The 19,752-nt window shown below is 51.2% G+C and overlaps 2 protein-coding genes across 5 annotated transcripts; one reads left to right on the top strand and one right to left on the bottom strand.

The window, feature by feature from the left end:
• Positions 1-982: 982 nt before the first annotated feature.
• POLR2F (RNA polymerase II, I and III subunit F) lies at positions 983-11,057 on the bottom strand. Its single transcript, XM_008705564.2, has 5 exons — positions 10,902-11,057; positions 9,244-9,313; positions 6,208-6,338; positions 1,664-1,735; positions 983-1,161 (listed from the first exon to the last, which is right to left on the bottom strand). The coding sequence occupies exons 1-5, from the start codon at positions 10,919-10,921 to the stop codon at positions 1,071-1,073; spliced, it is 384 nt and encodes a 127-aa protein (XP_008703786.1). The 5' UTR covers positions 10,922-11,057; the 3' UTR covers positions 983-1,070.
• Positions 11,058-11,144: 87 nt separating this feature from the next.
• CUNH22orf23 (chromosome unknown C22orf23 homolog) lies at positions 11,145-19,043 on the top strand. 4 transcript variants are annotated; one of them, XM_008705568.2, is made up of 7 exons: positions 11,145-11,266; positions 11,579-11,690; positions 12,741-12,803; positions 16,726-16,908; positions 17,553-17,684; positions 17,888-17,988; positions 18,160-19,043. In XM_008705568.2, the coding sequence occupies exons 2-7, from the start codon at positions 11,588-11,590 to the stop codon at positions 18,229-18,231; spliced, it is 654 nt and encodes a 217-aa protein (XP_008703790.2). In that variant the 5' UTR covers positions 11,145-11,266; positions 11,579-11,587; the 3' UTR covers positions 18,232-19,043. The 4 variants fall into 4 exon arrangements, with proteins under 4 accessions (XP_008703790.2, XP_008703787.2, XP_040493445.1 ...); XM_008705565.2 differs by having other exon boundaries at positions 17,888-19,043; XM_040637510.1 differs by lacking the exon at positions 11,145-11,266 and adding an exon at positions 12,142-12,250 and having other exon boundaries at positions 11,610-11,690; positions 17,888-19,043.
• Positions 19,044-19,752: the final 709 nt, after the last annotated feature.

Genomic DNA, 19,752 nt, shown 5'->3' with positions numbered 1-19,752 from the left:
CCCCGGAGGCCCTGCCTCTTGCAGAGGTCAGGCAAACCCACTCTTCTTCCTGGAAGGGGAGCAGGCAGCAAAATGGAGGTCAAGGCTGGAACAGTCAGGGAGCCAACTTTTCCTCTATCTCTGTTGGTGTCAGTTTACACCCTCTCCCTGTCCCCCTGAGGGAGGGAGGAAACAATGTGATTGGTCTTACTGCAGGCTGGGTAAAGCAGGGTGAAGAGAGAGCAGGACCCAGAACCCAGGGCAGAGGAAGCGCCAGTCTCAACTTCATGTTACACCTAGAACCCGGGAGCCCTGCTTCCTGCTTCCCTGCCCACCGTCATCCCAGTCAAGGCCTCAGAGGATCATGGGTCCTACACAGAAGGGGAAGGACATCTTGCAGAGGTGGGGAAGGGGAGGGGATGGGAGTGGCTGACCAGAAGGCCATGGAGGACAGTGGCCTAAGGAGTGGGGACAGAGTGGGGACAGGGGTGGGCAGGTGTTCGGTCCTTGCTCCAGCTGCTGCCTTGCCCAGCAGGGCTCTGCCTGGGGAGGGCGGGAGATCACTGCATCCTCAAGCTTCCTGCTGGGGCACTAGCTCCTGAAAGGGGATCCGAGCCCACGATAAGAGGCTCGAGGCAGGTCCTCAGGAAACAATGGGTGGCTTGATGAGACCTGCTCTGTGATACTCCTGAGAAGGGAGAAGCCCCTGCAGCCAGTCCCCACTGGAAAGGAAATTGGGGGTTTCCATGGCAACCAGCTCCCTGGGCACAAAGACTCGTCTGTCTGCTAGGAAGGCAGCTGAGGTGTCTCCCTGCAGCAGCCTTTGCGCTGGTGATCTGGGAGATGGAGGGAGGGATGCAGGGGATCCACAAGGAGTAAGGCCCCTGGGGCTCCTTAGCGCTGACAGTCATGGGGCCACAGGAATGGGTGCACCCGCCAGGCAGCGGGGCAGTAACAGGGAAGGAGTGAGTGGGCATCACAGACAGCTGGAGGCAGAGCGGGGTGAAAGGTTGAACAGTTTATTATTTACATGTATAAAGAATGTGAAAATAGAAACTAGGATGAGGCACAGTCAGGAAGATGATTCCAGCTCAGTCGGTGATGATGAGCTCATCTACCCCCCAGTCTTCATAGCTCCCGTCTGGCAGGTAGCGGCGAATGATGATGGGGATCTTTCGGGCCCTGTGGCAGGGAGAAGTCACAAGTATATGAGGGTTGGTGACCCCAGTTCTATAGCAGATGGGACAGACTGTGTGCAGAATGCAAAGTGAAGTCTTAGCAGCATCCTTTTGGGACTATGAGGGCCCTTTGTGGGAAAGAAATTACAATAAAAAGAAAGTCCTACATCCCTGAGTGTGGGACAGTGGGTCTGGAAAGGCTCGGCCATCCTATGGCTGAAGGGAGAAAGAGGAAGCGCAACAGGATACTGGTAAAGCCAAAGTGCAGCAGGAAGAGGGAGATTTCGACAGAGCGGAGAGGACCGTGTCTCATTAAAGCCCTCCCCCTTCGCCTGCCCCCTCCCACCCCTCTTCCTAGTGGGCTGACTCCTGAACAAACTAAGGACCTCCAGGAACAAGAACCACACCTCCCCAGCCAGGGATGTGGGGGAGGGGGTGTGCAGCAGAGAACCCAAGCGATGCCTCCCTGGGCTCTGAAGCAGTGAACCACGGGCTGGGTGACTTACTTGAGCTCTTTCATGGCGATGAGCAAGGGATCTGTCTCCCCCTCCAGCTCCACCATCACAGGGGCACACATCCTGTAGGTATAGGGACACGTGTTGGGGGAGAAGGGCCCAGCAGGAAGACAGGGGGCTCGCTTCACAAATCGGATCAGATCAGCACCCCAGTCCTCCCCGAGAAAGGTCACCTTCTAGGGAGGTAGGCAAGCGTGGGGGGTGGGAAGGGGTTCGGGGCACTGCCACAGTGACTGTAAGCAAGTGGGAGCGAGGAGACTGGATTTCAATTTTGCCTCCAGAGACACTGAATTTCTCTCCACATCTCAGTATCCTCACTCAAAAATGGGAGACAAAGAGCCCTGACTTCCTACAATGACACGAAAACACTACTGGCTAACTTAGTACCGTATGTTGTTCTCAGCTCTTTCCATAGAGGATCTCGTTTGAGGTGAGAACTGCTGTAACTTCCATTTTACTGAGGAGGAAACTAAGGAACAGAGAGATCAGGGATTTGCCCAAGCTCACACAGCCAGTAAGTAGCAGAGCCAAGATTGGAAGCCCACATGCTCCTACCCACCATGCTGTAACACCTCCCCGTAATAAGCTAAAGATCCATAAACTTGGGGGCGCCTGGGTGGCTAGGTCGTTGAAGCGTCTGCCTTCGGCTCAGGTCATGATCCCAGGGTCCTGGGATTGAGCCCCACATCGGGCTTCCAGCTCATCAGGGAGCCTGCTTCTCCCTCTCCCTCTGCCACTCCCCCTGCTTGCTCACACTCTCTATCTCTGTCAAATCAATCAATCAATAAATCAATAAATAAATCTTTAGAAAATAAAAATTAAAAAAAGTAAAGATCCATAAACTTAAGAAAGGTACTGTGAACAGGACACATGTAGGCTTTGTTACTGGGCCATGACATTCTTCTTGTCACTTCCCTTGCCAAGGGCCTTCCACAGACTCCTGAGCCGGGCACCCATGGCAGAGTATTCCAGCACAAAGGAATGGTCATGCAAAGGCTGGCTCTAACCCAACTCCTCAGGCCTGCCTCAGGGCCCAGCCAGACCACTTTCCTTCTCTATCCAGGCAACACCCCTCAGGGTCCTGCTCTTCCAACCTCCACACAGGGCCTGCAGTCAGGTGCTCACCTCTTTACAACCCTTCCATGACACCTCACAGCCATCAGGCAGAACCCGGTCTGCTCACCTTTCTAGTAGCACCTTCTCATGCTACTTGCCTGTACTTATCCCACGTTCCTGCCATACCAAACTCCCATGGTTTCCCGGACACACCCTGCTGGCTCCCTTCTGTGTCCTCTCATAAGCTCTTCCTCTCCCTACAAGCCTGGGAGAGGCTCGAATTTCTCTACTCTGGCAATCCTCTGCCCTGGAAATCCCTACTCTGGCAATGCTCAGCGCCCTGACGCATTTCACGTAAGCTTCTCGATCTCACTGTACTGTAGCTGCTTTTTTGAAATCTTCTGTATTAGACTATGGGCATCCGGTGGCCCAGGACCACATGCCCTAACACAACACTCGGCCCGCAACAGAGGCTCTCAAAATGAACAGGAGAAATGCCAACTCCAGGCCTACCTCCTCTAAGAAGCCACCATTCACGATTTCAACACTAGTTTACACAAATGGTTCCCAAACCCGATGACCATCAGAATTACTAGGAGGACATGCTAAAAATACAGGCTCTCAGGTCCTGCTCCAGACCTTCTGAATAGAAAGTCCAGTGAAGAAGCCTCAGAACCTACATCTGCAAAGCTCACCACGTGATTCTGATCATAGCCAGTTGAGAGCCACCAGTTTATACAATGTAATTTACTAATTTTATTATTATTTTGATTTCTGTCACTCCCAAAAGCCTGAAAATTTCCCAGGGGCAGAGACCAAATGTTTAACTTTCCCTATATCTCCTCTCAAGTATTTAAATTTCCCCCAAATTTAAAGCTTTAAAGAATGTAGCAAATGTTTTTCCTGCTCTGCGTACACCTTATTTCTTTCAAGATATGAGTAATTCAAGTCCATTTATCCAGCCTTGTGCGTACGATGTGTGAATCATGAGTGTGCCCTTAGGTATTCTGTCCTGCACCAGGGACCCCACTTGGCACCGATCCTCAAGAAACGGCTGTGGTGAACATCAGCCGCCAGGTGGTGCTAATGAATCAGAGTGAGACTTCATCCAAAAAAACCCAAAAAATGTTTGTTCAGCACCTACAAGGTACAGGGTCCCACACTTGGTACTAGGTGACAAGATACAGCCCTGGCTGTCCGAGGGCCTACAGCAAGTGGGGAACCACCAGACAGCATCCTAGCCCTTAACAGAAGGAGCACAATAGACCCAACTAAGTTGAACCAAGCTTCTCCCAAAGCGAAGCAGGACACTGGGACTTGGTAGTGTACTGAGTGTCTGCCTCCCAACTTTTAAGTGCCCCACACTGCCCACCAAATGCATGCTGATCTTCTGAACCTGTCACTCAAGGCACTGGGGACATCTTTTCCTGTCTTGTGCCCCCAGCTACTTGCCATTCCCCCACCACAATCCATGCCTTGCCTGCCCTTCCTTGTTCCGTCTCTGGCACCTGAGTTACCCTAAAAACCACCTGCCTTTAACCATCCCTCCAGGGCTCTCCCAGGCACCCCTACAGTGACTCCCTTCTCTCCTTCCTCCTGCTTTCTGTAAAGCACGGCACCCCTCTGCCTTAGGTTCTGGTTATTTGTGAGACATCTGCCCAGCAGGTGGCAAACACTTGGGGGTCTGGGAGCCTGGGGCCATCTGTAATCAGCTTCACCTCCCCAACAGGTACAAGCACAGTGTCTCACTCAGTGCTGAAAGACTTTAAGCTTGCAGAGAATCATTCTACTTGTCTGAAAAATGATTTACAAGTTATTCTTTCTGCTGGATCATTTTTAGCCTGGACAAGTGCTGCCCACTGGAATGTTCTGCAATGATGTAAATGTCCTCTATCTGCACTATCCATTATGGAGTCCCTAGCCACATGTGCCTACTGAGTATCTGAAATGTGGCTAATTAGACTGAAAAACTGAACTTTTAATTTCACTTAATTTTACCTAACTTAGGGATGCCTGGGTGACTCAGGCAGTTAAGGGTCTGTCTTCGGCGCAGATCATGATCCCAGGGTCCTGGGATTGAGTCCCCCATCGGGCTCCCTGCTCCACGGGGAGCCTGCTTCTCCCTCTGCCTGCCACTCCCCCTGCTTGTGTGCTCACTCGCACCTGCTGACAAATAAATAAAATCTTAAAAAAACAAACAAAATTTTACTTAACTTAAATGGCCACATGTAACTTGTGGCTACCATAATTGATGGTACAGACCCAGAGGATCCTGACCCAGAGATTATCAGAATTATGACAGTGAGTGCAGCTCTAATTCCACCCAGACCAGCCAGGAATACAACCAGGCTAGAGAGAGGTCTACTACTTTGAAGGTGAGGAACAGTGTTGCCCACCCATAAAACCCTGTTCAAAGTGGATACGGTGGTCATCTTTACCCCACAGAACTAGAGGGGATAAAGCCCCATGCTATTTGAAAACAAAGAAGGGAACACAGATTAGAATCTCCTTCAGCATGCAGGACTCCACAAAGCTGACCCGAGCTTTTCTTTCTCGCCAATTTTCCCCTAGTCCCTACTTGAAGCACCCACTCCTCCAGATACCCACCATTTCCCACACCAGCTTATAAGACGTTTGGGGTGGAGGTTCATTTCCTCAGCCTGTGTTTCCCTGGAGAGGACATTCTATTAGAGTAACCAATAACACATCTGCCTTCTCTCTGTCCCCTGACTCACTCCTCCCCAGGAAGGAGAAATAACTCCCAAGAGGAGAGTCTGGGAGACAAAGCTGTTACCTGTAGCCGAGCGTCGACAATCCCTGCTTTCTCAAAGCCACCTGACTACAAGGGAGGGTGTTTCCAGGTCTTCGCGCACAACCTTGGCTGCAGACACAGCCTCCGGATGCCTGTACTGCCTGTGGCTGACAGGGTGAATGTGCAATCATCAGACATTCTGACCTCCCAACTGCTGCTGGCTAGTTTCTGAGTCTTGTCACTCTTCACCTGGCTCCAAACTTAGAAGACAGGAAGGGTCCGGCCTGGCCTCTGCGTGGAGGGCCTCCCCACTCCTCAGGATTGGCCACACTCCACCTCAAGTCAAGAACCACCTTAAGCCGGACAGGTGCTGCCCCAGCACCCTGACTAACCAACCTGCAAGGGTCTACGGCTCCCTGTATTCACACTTATTTTTTTTCTTTGTTTTGCTTCACGAACCTGACAGGCACTCCAGTTCTGTATTTTTATGTTTCTACTGTGCTGTTATTTGGCTTCTCAGAGGTTCATGTTCTGTTTCTCCCACTGGATCACAAACTCCCTGAGGGCAGGAATCTAGTATAGTGCCCGGCCCGAAGAGATGCACCAGTCTTGTTTAGCATGTGAGAGCACGGAGAGTGTTTTCACGTGCCCGCTGGGCCACATCAATAGCTCGGAAGCTCACTGCGGCCTGACCCATGGAAAAGATCATGAGGGGGCACACACTCACGCGATCTGGAGGGCGCGGGTGCCGAGTACACGGGCTCGCTCATACTTGGTCATATACGGTGTGGTGATTCGCTTCTGGTTGGCCTGTGGTCGCTCTCCAGAGGGGAGGATCTCAACGTTCTCCTGGCCCTCCTGGACACCAAGACGGAAAAGACGGAAAGTCTCAGGGGATGATGATGACAATGATGACAATCACCACTACTATTATCGCTTATTACGTGTCCGCGCTCACGCTGCTGCAGTTCGTGACGCCTCATTTAGTCCTCACAATAACGTTACATGGTAGGGGTGACAGTGCCCATTTTAGAGGCTCAGAGTGGGAGCTAACTTGGCCAAAGTCTCCAACCTAGTGAAACAGAAGAACCATGATTGGGATTCCAGAGCCAGCTACCTCATCCAGAAGAGAGAAGCAGACAGTCTGGAGATGGGGTGGTCCCAGAACACGAGCTGTATGCAAAGTCCTTGTGCACAGACAACAAATCTCTCTAAGCAGGAGGCAAGGAGTAAGCACTCCATCTTTCAGATAGGGCAACTGAATCAATAGGTCAAGTGGCTAAAAAGCCAAAGTGATGGCAGGAATATATACGCATTCAGACGCATTCAACAATTAAGTATCAAGCATCTGTCATGTCCCAAACATCATCATAATGGGTGATAAGACAGTAAGCTAAGCATTTCTGTTCTCAAAGATTTCGGTCAGGAGAGGAGACATGAGCAAACAAAACAGCAGGTGCTACAAAGGGATGCAAGTGTGCAAAACAGTTAACAAGGAGGTGGAGGACATCAACCTTGTGCTGGGGGTTAGGAAGACAGTCCAGAGATGAGACTTGAGCTACTCCAGAAGAATGAGTAGGAGCTGCCAAGCCAATGAGAAAGAGAAGGGCATTCCAGGCAGGCTGAGTTGCATGCACAAAAAACACAGGGGTGGGAGAGAATGTACTAGTTGTGAAGTATGATTAGAGCAAAAGGTGAACATAGCATTTTAGGCAGGGGAATAAATTCTATAATAAATAATTAGGAGCACGTGGCTGGTTCAGTGGGTAGAGCATGTGACTTTTGACCTCGGGGTGTGAGTTCGAGCCCCATCGTGGGTGTAGACATTACAAAAATAAATAAACTTTAAAACAACAACAACAACAACAAAGAATTAAGTCAACAAATATTTGAGTGCTCAGTGAGTGTCAGATAGCGTTCCAAGTTCTTGAAATAGAAGAGTAAGACAAATAAAAATTCTTCCCCTATAGCACTTACATTATGAGAAAAGACAACAAACAAAATTAACAAGTAAAATATGTAGTATAAAAACAAATGGAAAAATAAGTAAAATTAAAAACTGAAACAAGACAGGGGGTGCCAGGATGGGTTTGTTGGAGGAGGGGGAGGACGCTGCCACTTTAAATAGGATGGTCATGGAGGCCTCACCGAGGGAACACTTGGACAAAGGCCTGAAGGAGGTGAGCAGTAGGTCATGTGCATATTTACAGGAAAACCATTCCTGTAAGAGGGAACAGAGTGACCAAAGATCCTGAGCAGGAGTCGACCTGGCATGACAGGGACAGCAAGAAGAGATGAGAAAGCAGGTGGCCAGGGCATGGAGGACCTTGTACTTCTGTTTGGCACTTACTCTATATGAGATGGGAAGCCCCTGGATGAGGGTTCTGAATAGAGAGACACACACAATTTGACTTAGGATTTAAAGGTATCCCTGGATGGCTCAGTCGGTTAAGCATGTGCCTTCAGCTCAGGTCATGATCTCAGGGTCCTGGGATCGAGTCCACCATCAGGCTCCCTGCTCAGCTGGGAGTCTGCTTCTCCCTCTTCCTCTCCCCCTTCCCCCTGCTCATGCATGCTCTCTCTCAAATAAATAAATAAAATCTTTTTTTTAAAAAATAAGATTTAAAGGTATCCCTATGGATGCTCTGTTGAGGCTATTCTGCAGGGGGCAAGGGCAGAAGCAGACCCTATAGGAAGACCAGTAGTAATCAATCAGGTAAGAGGGACAACTCTGGCAGAATGGCGAATCAAGCAGAGTGGCAAGAGACTGAAGGCCGGAAAACCAGTAACACATTTCCGCAATAAAGTGAGTGAAAAGCAATGAAGACCTAAACCAGGCTAAAGCACAAAGAATGGAGAAACAGAACCAGGGCCAGACCATGTGTAGGAGGCAGAATCAACGGAACAGGGATGGTGGGGGACGAGGAGGATTGGAGGGAGGTTTCTGACTCAGTGAATAGGTACCTGAGAGTGCCATGCAGAAAGAGGAAATCCAAAAAGGGGGCTTCAGCTTCCAAGCCTAAAAAAATTGAGGGATCGTTCCCTTTCTGGGAGCCATAAAGCAGTTCTTCCTCCATCAGTCACAGGACAGAAAGCCCTATGTCTTTCATGAAGGTAGCAACCCATCCACTGGGTTATGCAAGCCAGAAACCTGGGGGTCGCCCTTGTCATCTCCCACTTTCTTAGCTCCGTACCCAACCCACCAAAATATCTCATTCATCCATTTTCTCATCACCTACATTGCGAGCACCCAAGTCCATGCCACGGGTCTCTTGCCTGGATGGAGAGACCCTAAGGGTCTCTTTTACTCCTGCTCCTCCCCAACTCACTCGTCACTCTGAGGCCAGAATGCCCTTTCTAAAGTGTAAACTGGATCATGACACTCTCTGCCTCAATACTTGTCGGGGCTTCCAGTGCCTTTAGGCTAGAAAATCCTGCCTGATGTGGGCCCTCAGCTCTCCAGCTTTATCCCGGTCACTCTCCACCTGGCTCCTTACATAAATCCTGCCCCCTTACATAAACCCTGCCCACAGGGCACCTAGTACATAATAAAAATTCAACACATGCTTGCTGAATGAATGGTGGTATTTCACCCATCAGCAAACCAAGTGCCCCAAAAGCTGTCACAGGCTATGGCCCATCCTGTAGGACTTTTCCACTACCCAGGACCAAAACACTGCTCACTCATTCAGGCAATTATCACCGATTGGCTTATTTGGCAGCTTGGGCTGTGGAGGAAGGGAGCCCACAGCTAAATACTGACCTCCTCAGCATTCTCCAAGTCACCTAGCCCTTCATCCTCCTCCACATCATCAAAGTCGTCACCATCAAAACTGTACAAGAAAAAGAGATCAGTTAGTTGGAGCACCATTTGCTAGAATCAAAGAAGAGATGTGTGTCTCATCTGATATGTAGAAAGGGCTCAATAAATAACTACTTAATCAGTGAACCAAATTTCTGTTCCATTTTACTCCTTCATCCTTACCCCATCAGCCCCCAAATTCTGCTAGGACTCATTCATTCACCGTCACTGTTTCCCTCTCTACTGGATCATTCCCATCAATGTATAAACATGTAGTTATTCCCCCATCTTAAAAAACACACACGGGCGCCTGGGTGGCTCAGTCGGTTAAGTGTCTGACTCTTGGTTTCAGTTCAGGTCATAATCTCAGGGTCGTGGGATGGAACTCTACATCCGGCTCTGCTCTCAGCACGTAGTCTGTTTAAGATTCTCTCTCTCTCTCTCTTTGTCCTTCCCCACCTCTCTCTCAAACAAATAAATAATCTTTAAAAACAAACAAACAAACCTTACTTCTCTTTTACCTCCCACAGAGCCCTAGTTCCATGCTTCTCTTGGAACCAAAATTCATGAGATGCCCATCTTCCCTGTCTCCAATTCCTCTCTTCCCATTCTTTCATAATCTCACTCCAGTAAGACCTTCACCTCCACAGTTCCAGCAAAACCACTCTTCTCAAGTTCAATAATGATGGCCATGTTGCTAAATGCAATCGACAATTCCTGTTCTCATTTAGCTTGATTAGTTGGCACACTAGACCACACCCCACTCCCCCCCCCAATTAACACACTCGCCTCACTTGACTGCAAGGCCACCTCTCTCTTGGGGTTCCCCACCTCCCCAAGGTGCTGCTCCATCTTGGTCTCCTCTGCTGGTTTCCTCTCTTTTCCCGCGAGTGCTAAATCCTAGAATGCTCTAACACAGGGTCACCAGCCATCTACTCTTCCCTACTGACACTCCCCTTGTGATCGCACCTGATTCTTAGTTTTGACTAATATACTTATGCTGATGACTCCACTATTTTTATCTTCAGAAAAGACTCTCCTCCGACCCGCGCATTCCGAAATCTTTGAGCTCTAGCTTCGAAATCAATCCAGAATTCAAAACCACTTGTCACCACGTCTACTAGTGTCACCCCAATCCAAGCCACTACCTTCTCTCGCTGAGATTACTGCAACCCTTCCAGACCCTTACCGCCCCCGGGGTCTCGCCAGACTCTTCCCGGGACGACTTCTATACTACATACTTCTACAGCGTACTCTCACACGACCCCGTACTACCTGTTTCTGGGCCTGTCCCCTCTTCTAGAAAGGGCGCACCCGGTGAGCAGGGACTATGCCTAATTCACTTCAATACTCCCATTACAAAACACACAGCCCGGCTCGCTGGAAGTCTGCTGAAAGACCTTTTTCACTGCTCCTGTCTGGACCCTTGAGTCGGGCCTTTCCGTGCCCAGCCTCCGGCCGGGTCTTTGCCCCTGGCTCCCCGCCCTTCCCCTCACCCACCCCGCGGGCCCCCTCAGCATCCGCAGTGCCCTCAGACACTGCCCCTCAAGCCCGGCTCCACAGCCTTCTTCAACCCAGGCTCCCGCTTCACTGGCCCCTTCCGAAGCTTCCGCACTCACTTGTCCTCGTTGTCTGACATGACGTCCTCACCAACGCAAAGCGACTCTTCTCCCGAGACCCGCGCGGAGACCCGCAAACGGCGTGGAAGCGTCCCGCGCGGCGCCTCGCGTACTCTGCGCCGGCGCCGTGACCCAGAGGCTAGTACTTCCGGGAGGCTGGCCGGAGCCGTAACTGTGCGCACGCGCCGAGAGGCGTGCGCCCGTTACCATGGTAGCCAGAGCAGCTGGTGGCGGCTGTGGTCGCGGAGATCTGCGAGTGTCTGTGCGGGGCCCAGGTGCAGGGCCGCAACTGAGCGGTGGTTGCGGTCTCCGGAACCCAGCCGCTCTCTGTGGCGGGGGGCACCCAGCCGGGGTCTTACTTTAGGGTGAGGTTTCAATTTTGGCGTATCCCCCAACGGGCACTGTCCGGACCACTGCTATCCTAATGCCCCCTTCCTCCAGAGAGGGCTTCCCTGCCGCAGGCGCATGGTCAGGATGAGGTCTCCGTTCGTGTGGTGGGTCTGCCTGTGTGTCTGTTCGGGGTAGGAGCATCGGGCACTGTCGCAATATTGACGGCGACGTCACGATTCTCCTGGGGCTTGACCCCCCTCCCAGACTTTGGGTGGCGTAGTGGGGTGCGGGAGCAGAGATTGGACCTGGGAGACAGGGGTTGTGCCATTGCGTTTTTCCGTCCTCAGAGCCCTTCCATGGCTTCCCAGGAAAGGGTGGAGGCAGTGACCAAAGGAACAGGGTTCTGGCGCTGCCCCAAATCGGCCACTTACACCCCAGGGACCTGCGAGCTGCTCAGAGGTCAGTGTGTTTAAAGGACAGGAGAAGGGGCGCCTGGGTGGCTCAGTCGTTAAGCGTCTGCCTTCGGCTTTGGGCGTGATCCCAGGGTCCTGGGACCGAGCCCCACATCAGACTGGGAGCCTGCTTCTTCCTCTCCCACTCCCCCTGCTTGTGTTCCCTCTCTTGCTGGCTGTCTCTCTCTGTCAAATAAATAAATAAAATCTTTAAAAAAAATAAAATAAAGGACAGGAGAAGAGTGGTGGTAACAGTTACCCTCTGTAAGTCGGTTCTCCCCTACATGACCTGTGGCTTAGCAATTGCTATTGTCATTTTATAGATAAGAAGCCTGGGGCTGGGGTTCAGAAAGGTTCAGGGATCCTACAACTTGCGAGCGGCCAAAAGTCAAAGAAATTAGAATTTTAAAGAGGTGAACTCCTGTGCATCCCTGAGATCACACTTTCAATTTCCCCAGGAAGCCTTATCTCCTCCCCACCCACCACCGCCACAGTGGAACCCACGGTTCTGCACCTTCACACCACCAAATACCTTTTCCTTCAATGGACAGCACAACCTGTAGTCAGGTATTTATATTTAGTTGTCTCCCGTTGGATTAATATTCATCTACCCCTCTAGACCATGAATTCCATCAGGGCAGGCATTGTGCCTGTTTGGGCTGACAACTGTAGCTCCAGCCCCTGGCACATGCTTAATAAATACTGTCCATTCGTTCATTCACTCAACAACAAAAATTTTAAGCCTACTTCACATGCTTTAGACATTGTTCTAAGTGCCGGGGATACAGCAGTTTTAAAAAAAAAGAAAAGAAAAGCAGCAAAAATCCTTGCTGTCCCATGGAGCTAATATTCTAGTAGGAAGGGGACAATAAGTAAGATATGTAGAATTTTGATGCTGGTAAGTGCTCCAGACAAAGTGAAGCAGGGAAGGGAGAGAAGGAGCACCCGGCTGCATAATGGGGTTAGGGGGAGATACAGTTTTACACTGGAATAGGGTGAGACGAAGGGCTCTGCCTGGCACCCAGGAGGCCTCATAGAGATGCTTGTATCTTTGCAGTGATGATGAAGGAATCCAAACTGACTAACTTCCAACAGCGCCACATCATGGACACCGTGAAAAGTAAGAGGCACTCCACAGAGGCTTCCTGGGTGGAGGGACTCTGGACGACACTTTCATTGCTCTTCCATATAAAGGGGTAGGGGACCTCATTTTAAAAGACCAAAGGAGGGGGCGCCTGGGTAGCGCAGTCGTTAAAGCGTCTGCCTTCGGCTCAGGGCGTGATCCCGGTGTGCCGGGATCGAGTCCCACATCGGGCTCCTCTGCTGTGAGCCTGCTTCTTCCTCTCCCACTCCCCCTGCTGTGTTCCCTCTCTCGCTGGCTGTCTCTCTGTCACATAAATAAATAAAATCTTTAAAAAAAAAAAACCAAAGGAGGGGTGCCTGGGGGGCTCAGTTGGTTGAACATCCAACTCTTGGTTTCGGCTCAGGTCATGATCTCACAGCCTGTGAGATCAAGCCCGTTAGGGCTCTCACTACAGGGAGTCAGCTTGAAGGATTCTCTCCCTCTGCCCCTTCTCCTGTGCGTGGGCATGCTCTCTCTCTCTCTCTCTCATTCTCTAAAAACAAATAACTAAATCTTTTTAAAAAATAATAAAAAATAAAAAGACCAAAAAATTTTTCGAACAGCATTTCTAGTCGTTCCTCCTGGAGAATTGACCCTTTAGGGCTTTTGCTTCTTCCTGGGACTTGGGTCCTAGCACGACAACAAGCCTCTGGCTTGTAGTCTATCTCTAGCCAACCTTCCAAGAGATCACAGCCCGATCAAGACGTCCTGCCCAGCCAAAATAGTCTCCACGTGGTCATGTCTGCCATCTGTCCCTCCCTGTTACACACATACCGTATGAGCTCTCCAGAGGAAAGGACTGTGTGTGTGTGTCTTACTCCTCGTTTTATTTAGTCACAGCTTAGCTAGCAGAAGCAAGACAACTGGCAGAATTCCAACACAGGACGAGTGCACAAAGGCTGTCCACAGCTCACCTCTGGCCACCCATCGTATTAGTTATTTTGAAGGAAAACCAAAAAATGGAAGTACAGGGGCACAATAGCAAGGTGCTCTCTCGGATCTTGAACACTACCTTGCTTCCTGAAATTTAATTCAATCAGCATTTAATGGATCAGAACAGCAACCTGTGAAGCAGCCCTGAAGAGAATGTCAGAATCTTCTCTATTGAGTCCACCAGAAGTGATTGTCTTATGTGCCGAAGGATGTGCTTATGGGAGGACATCCTGAGCAGCCACAGAAGTAAAGGGAAGGGAGAGCCAGAGAGGCAAATATTGGCAGTGCGTGTCCAGCTGGCCGGGGCAGTCTGTGCCACGCCAGCACAGGGGTCAGGTCCTCCTCGTTGGGGACAAGGACAACGCAGGCTGTCGGAGCCTGGCACCTTAGCACATCCCCATCCCATCACTCCATCTCTGCACTCAGCAATCCACGAATAATCTGGTGCCCCCTGCAGCATGACTAGGAAGGGAGGTGCTAGAAATTCCACTAAAAGTAAATTCGAGGAGGCCAAGGACTATATCTGCCATGTTCACCACAGGACCCCAGGTGCCCAGGTGCTGGGTGTTTACTAAAGGACTGATTTCATTAGTGGGGAAACCAAGGTAAGGAATGGGTTTGCAGGACAGTTTTATTCTCCTAAGTTTTCTTTTTATTTATTTATTTATTTGTTTGTTTGTTTGTTTAAAAAAGATTTATTTATTTATTTTAGAGAGAATGTGGGGAGGGGCAGAGGGGGAGAGAGAGAGAGAGTCTCAAGCAGGCTCCACGCTCAGCACAGAGCCCGACACGGGGCCCGATCCCAAGACCCTGAGATCACGACCTGAGCCAAAACCAAGAGTCAGACGCTTAAGCAACGGCACCACCCAGGTGCCCCCTTAGTTTTCTTTTTTAAAAACTTGCCTCCAAGCATTGGTGTTGAGTCGGCTTTCTTCTCGAATCCCCTCTCTTTTGTTCTCCCCTTAACCAAATCCTACGTATTGTTTTGAGGCTTCTGTTTTGAGGCTTCGTTCGAATTCTGAGGCAAGCCATAAACGCCTCTCCTTCACCTGAACTCCCAGAATTACCTGGGCCGCAGTCACTGCCTGAGGATGGGCTGGAGGACGGAGGACAGGGAGCACTTGGCCCTGGACAGGCGGAAATAGGGTGTGGAGGGAGCAGGAGGGACATTCCAGGAAGCACAGCGTCTCTTCAGAGAAGAGCGGGAAAGGTGTGCTGGGGCTCCAGGTAGAGGCTGTGGGAAGGGGAGGATTTGTGGGAAGTAATGGCAACTCCATCCTTCCAGGCCCTCAGGACAGACATCTTGGAACCATCCTTGACTCCTCCTTCTCTTTCTCCCAGACCCCACATCCAGCCCATCTGCTTGGGTCTGCTTGCCCTTCAAACCATTCCTGACTCTGCCCTTGGCCCCCACACTGTATTTTCATCAGCAGTCAAAGGACCATGTAACTTCTCTGCTCAAAGCCTCCGATGGCTTCCCACCTCAAAGTAAAAGCCAATCTTTCCAGAGGCCTACAAGGCCCTGTACTTCTCTTGCCCTCCCTGACCTCTGACCTCTACTCCCACTATACCCCCACCTTGCTCACCCCATTCCTGGCACCCTAGCCTCCTGGCTGTTGCTTGGACACTCCAGGCACATTACCACCTCACGGCCTTCGCTCCTCTGTTCCTTCTGCCTGGAATGCTCTTCCCCAAAGTATCTGGACAGTAGAGCTACTCCCCTTTGAGGTCTTCTCTCAAACGTTACCCTCTTCATGGGGCCTTCCCTGCCTACCCTATTTAAAATTGTCAAGCCTGCTCTGACATACCGTGTTCCATCCCTGTACTGTCACAATCTACGTATTTTATTTAATCATCATCCACACCCCTCCAACCCCAAAGGTAAGTGCCGCGAGGGCAGGACTTTGTCTTACTTTACTACTGAACCCCCAGTGCCCTGGACCTGGCACAGAGCAGATGCTCAGTATGTCTTTGCTGAGTGGATGACAGAAGGTTGGAAAAGTAGACAAGGCAGATGGGAGGCAAATCAAAACAATGGGTGGGGCCTGCTCTGAGCTGGGCTTTGGGGCGACTGAGAGGAGGGACCGGCCAACCAGATAGGAGGTGACGCACTTGGCTGGCCTGGGGGAGGAGCCCCAGATCTGGGTCAAGACAGTGGGGATGGGGGCGCCTGGGTGGCGCAGTGGTTAAGCGTCTGCCTTCGGCTCAGGGCGTGATCCCAGCGTTCTGGGATCGAGCCCCGCATCAGGCTTCTCTGCTGGGAGCCTGCTTCTCCCTCTCCCACTCCCCCTGCTTGTGTGTTCCCTCTCTCACTGGCTGTGTCTCTATGTCAAATTAATAAATAAAATCTAGAAAAAAAAAAAAAAGACAGTGGGGATGGACGGGAGGAGGGGCTGGTGTGTATTACCATCTGAACCATCCCTCCCTGCCTGTGGGCCAAGCAGGTCTGAGGGTTCCAGCTATAGAAATAAAAGCACCGGGGGAGGCTTGACGCACAAGAATGTTTATTGCAGCATTGTTTGAAGTAGTAAAAAAAAGGGGGGGGACAGCTTGAATTTCTGAAATTAGAAGACTAGTTGGATAAAATAAATACGGTATCCATTCTAAGAACTAGTATATAGCTATAAAAAATAAGTTATATATAAATGGAGTGCTCTGGAAGGTTGTCCATGATAACGTGTTAAGCGAAGAGTCTGTTACTGAATATAATACGGTATGATCCAGTGTTTGAAACACGAAGGTCATATACGCACATATATCTTTGACCGTGTCTGTATTAACATCAGAAAGTCTGGAACAAGATCACCAAATTCTAACAATCGCTTGTTGTGGGGTCGGGTGGGGGACTGGAAGGCATAAGGGAAGACTTCTATACTCTTTGACTTGTTGTAACAGGCGGTACCACTTTTATAAATTAACAAAACAAAACAGAACACAACAGAGGTGAATTCCCCCCCACACACACACTGGAACCTTCCTTCCCCAGGAGGAGACACTCTGCCCCTACAGTGCAGCCCAACATCCAGCCAGAGGGCGTCGCCTTCCAAACAGCCAGCCGTAGCCATCTACCTGCCTCCCATCCTGGCGGCCCGGCCCCACCTGCGGCCTGCCAGCTTGTGCCAAGCCAACGGGGCCTACAGCCGGGAACCATTCAAGCCTCAAGCCACCCGTAAGTGAGAGGGCCTCAAGAGCCCCTCTTCCACCTCCTTCCCCAAATGGACCGGGGGTGGGGGGTGCGGCAAGGACAGGTGAGCAGGTGTCTAATCAAATTCTCATGCTGTTTATACTAATGTGCTTGTTAGTTTGGGGTGTTCAGGGTACAGGGGAAACCAGTTAGGTGATCCTTTTATTTTTAGAACTCTGTAATGATTAACTCGAGTCCACCAGTCCCTGAGGAACGTTTGGCTATCAGGTGTCACGGCCACTGCTCTTAAGGTCACACAGTCGCTCCAATCCAGAACTCCTCTGCACGCCAACCTACTCCACGGAGCCTTTGTCCCCCTTCCTACTTGGCGTCCCATGTAGCTCTTGGCCTGGACCGCCGACAGTTCCCGCAGCCTCTATACCCAGGCTGCCATCACGACAGTCAGGGTTTTCTTAGTCTCACTCTGTACCAGAACAGTGCATGCGTTCTGACATTTGTTCTCCAGCCCTTCCCCTTCCTGCCTGTCTTGACACAAGCTCAGGGGCTCCCAGGGCAGAAGATGCCCGGTTTGCAGAAGACCCGTCCATGTCACCCAGGGACCCTGGAACAAGCATGTCATGAATGGGGTGCCCTGCCTGCCTTAATGAGGCCATTTCCGGGCCCTACAGGAGATCTGGAGAAAGAGAAGCGAAGACTCCAAAATATTTTTGCCACTGGGAAGGACTCAGAGGAATGGAAAAGAAAGCCCCCTCCAGTGCGACAGGAGGACTCAGCCCCCAAGCTGGACCGCTTTGAAGAATGTAAGCCACGGATGGGCCACTTATGCTGGGGTGAGGGGTGTGGAGGGGCCCATAATCTGTGGTCAAAGTGAGAAACGCTGTCTGACCACAGAACTGCTTCCTCTCCCTGAGAGAGGCAACCTCTTGCCCCCCCGCTACCCCCCGCCAGGAGCCTGCTGGCCCCCTACTGCCCCATAAACGGACGGCCCTTCTCCCCCGTCTAGTGGTAAAGGAGATCCAGGAGAGGAAGGAATTCCTGGCTGGCATGGAGGCGCTGGGACAGGGCAGACAGTACCAAGGGCTCATCCTTGCTGAGATCTCCCAGGTAGGAGAAGCCACAGGGAGGGGTGGGGGAGGGTCCGCCATGAGTGTGCAGGGAGACACGTGTGTGGACACCGCAGCTGCAGCCCAGGTCTGGGAGTCCTCCCTAGCCTCACATCAGCAGCGGCTCCTCAAGCCCACCCTGACAGCCAACTTTTCCTGATGCCCTCTGCAGAAACTACGGGAAATGGAAGACATTGACCACAAGAGGAGTGAGGACCTTAGGAAGGCTCTTGCCACCCCTTGACCTGTCTCCAGAGCGAGGGGCAGAGTAGCCCATCCTGGACCACTGGAGACCACCCCCTGGCCAAGCAGAGTCACCCCCTGGTCAGCCCACCTACCCTGGCCTTCAGTCACATCAAATGGCCGTGCAGCACTGCCCTGGCCTAGGGGACCCTGGGCACACACGGCACCCTAGAAAATGGGCCAATCTCAGAGAATAAGCAGGTTCTCCTCAAGACTCTGCCCAGGGAGCCTGAGTCAGCTGAGCTGCTGAGACCCCCAGTCACAGACAGACACATGCATGCACACCACACACACACACATACACACACACACACACACACACAATCACACACACAAATGACTTCGAGTCTTTTCTCAGGGAAAGAGCATACACAGTGAAGGCAAGGCCCCATCTCACCATCCTGGGCATGTGTCCGAGGGCATCCAACAGGCCTCTTCCTCCCCCCAACACCTGCTGTGTGTCCTACACATTGAGTTTTCAGAACTTTGGAATGAATACGATTCCTTCCTTCCTACCTGCCTTAAGACCTACTTGTTTGACTTCTTACAGCCTTAGGCAAACGTTTAACCACTATGATTAATTGGCCGGTAAGACACATTTAACGTAGGTCATTACATGCACCGTTTTGTTTTCACAAGGATAGGCTTATTTGTTCAAGGAGTTAGAATTTTTCAAGTACAGATGCTTTTTAGCTGTTTGCATATCTCAAGTGGAAATGAGAACCAACACTTCTTGAACACTCCATGGCCGGGCACTGCGTCAGGTGCTGAATTTCACTCGGTTTGTTCTCTCAATAAAACCCTGCGATGACGGTTCGCTCTCCCTGTGTGAAATCTAAGGCTCCCCAAGACACTGTCACCAAGGTCGTTCAACTGGCAAGTAGCCCACTCGGGGTTAGAAGTTAGTTCTCGGGCTTTCCATGAACCCCACAGCCCACAGAAACACAAGGGTGGGAGAGAGCTAGACCAAAAGGGCTTAGCTTTGGTGTGTGCTGGGAGCCCGAGCAGCACCACGGCCTCAGCTCCGACTGCTCATGGGCGAGGCCCGGCCTCAGGCCTGTGGAGGCGGCCTCGGACCCCCTGAGCCGCTGCCTCTGCACACAGTCCATGCAAGTCCCCATGTCTTCTGACAACCTCCAGGACTCTGTCACTTTCCTGTCCCCATACATCAAAATAGTTTGGAAAATTCAACCAACACTCCCACCTGGAGGGATTCGTATAATCCTACAGGCCACAGGACCCAAGTTTTAGGCTACAGAACACACACGGCCCCACAGCCTCAAACAGGTAAGTGGAAGGGGCCAGACGAAGGGCTGGTTCGGGAACATTTCCATGGGAAGCCTGTGTCCACATATCCTTCAGAACCTGAGGGCGGAGGGTATACCATAAGGACAGCTGTCCTCCACCTCAAAGGCCCCCTCATGTAGCCCCAAGGCAGCAAACCAGAGAACCCCAGCACACCTTTGGCCCACCCGTGACAGCATAGCCTACCCTTGATTTAAATTCAGATTAGTTGCCAACA

This window comes from Ursus maritimus, unplaced genomic scaffold (genome assembly GCF_017311325.1).
Source record: "Ursus maritimus isolate PB19 unplaced genomic scaffold, ASM1731132v1 scaffold_21, whole genome shotgun sequence".
In the NCBI taxonomy this organism is placed as follows: Eukaryota; Metazoa; Chordata; class Mammalia; order Carnivora; family Ursidae; genus Ursus; species Ursus maritimus.
This window is presented reverse-complemented; position numbering and strand designations above follow the sequence as displayed.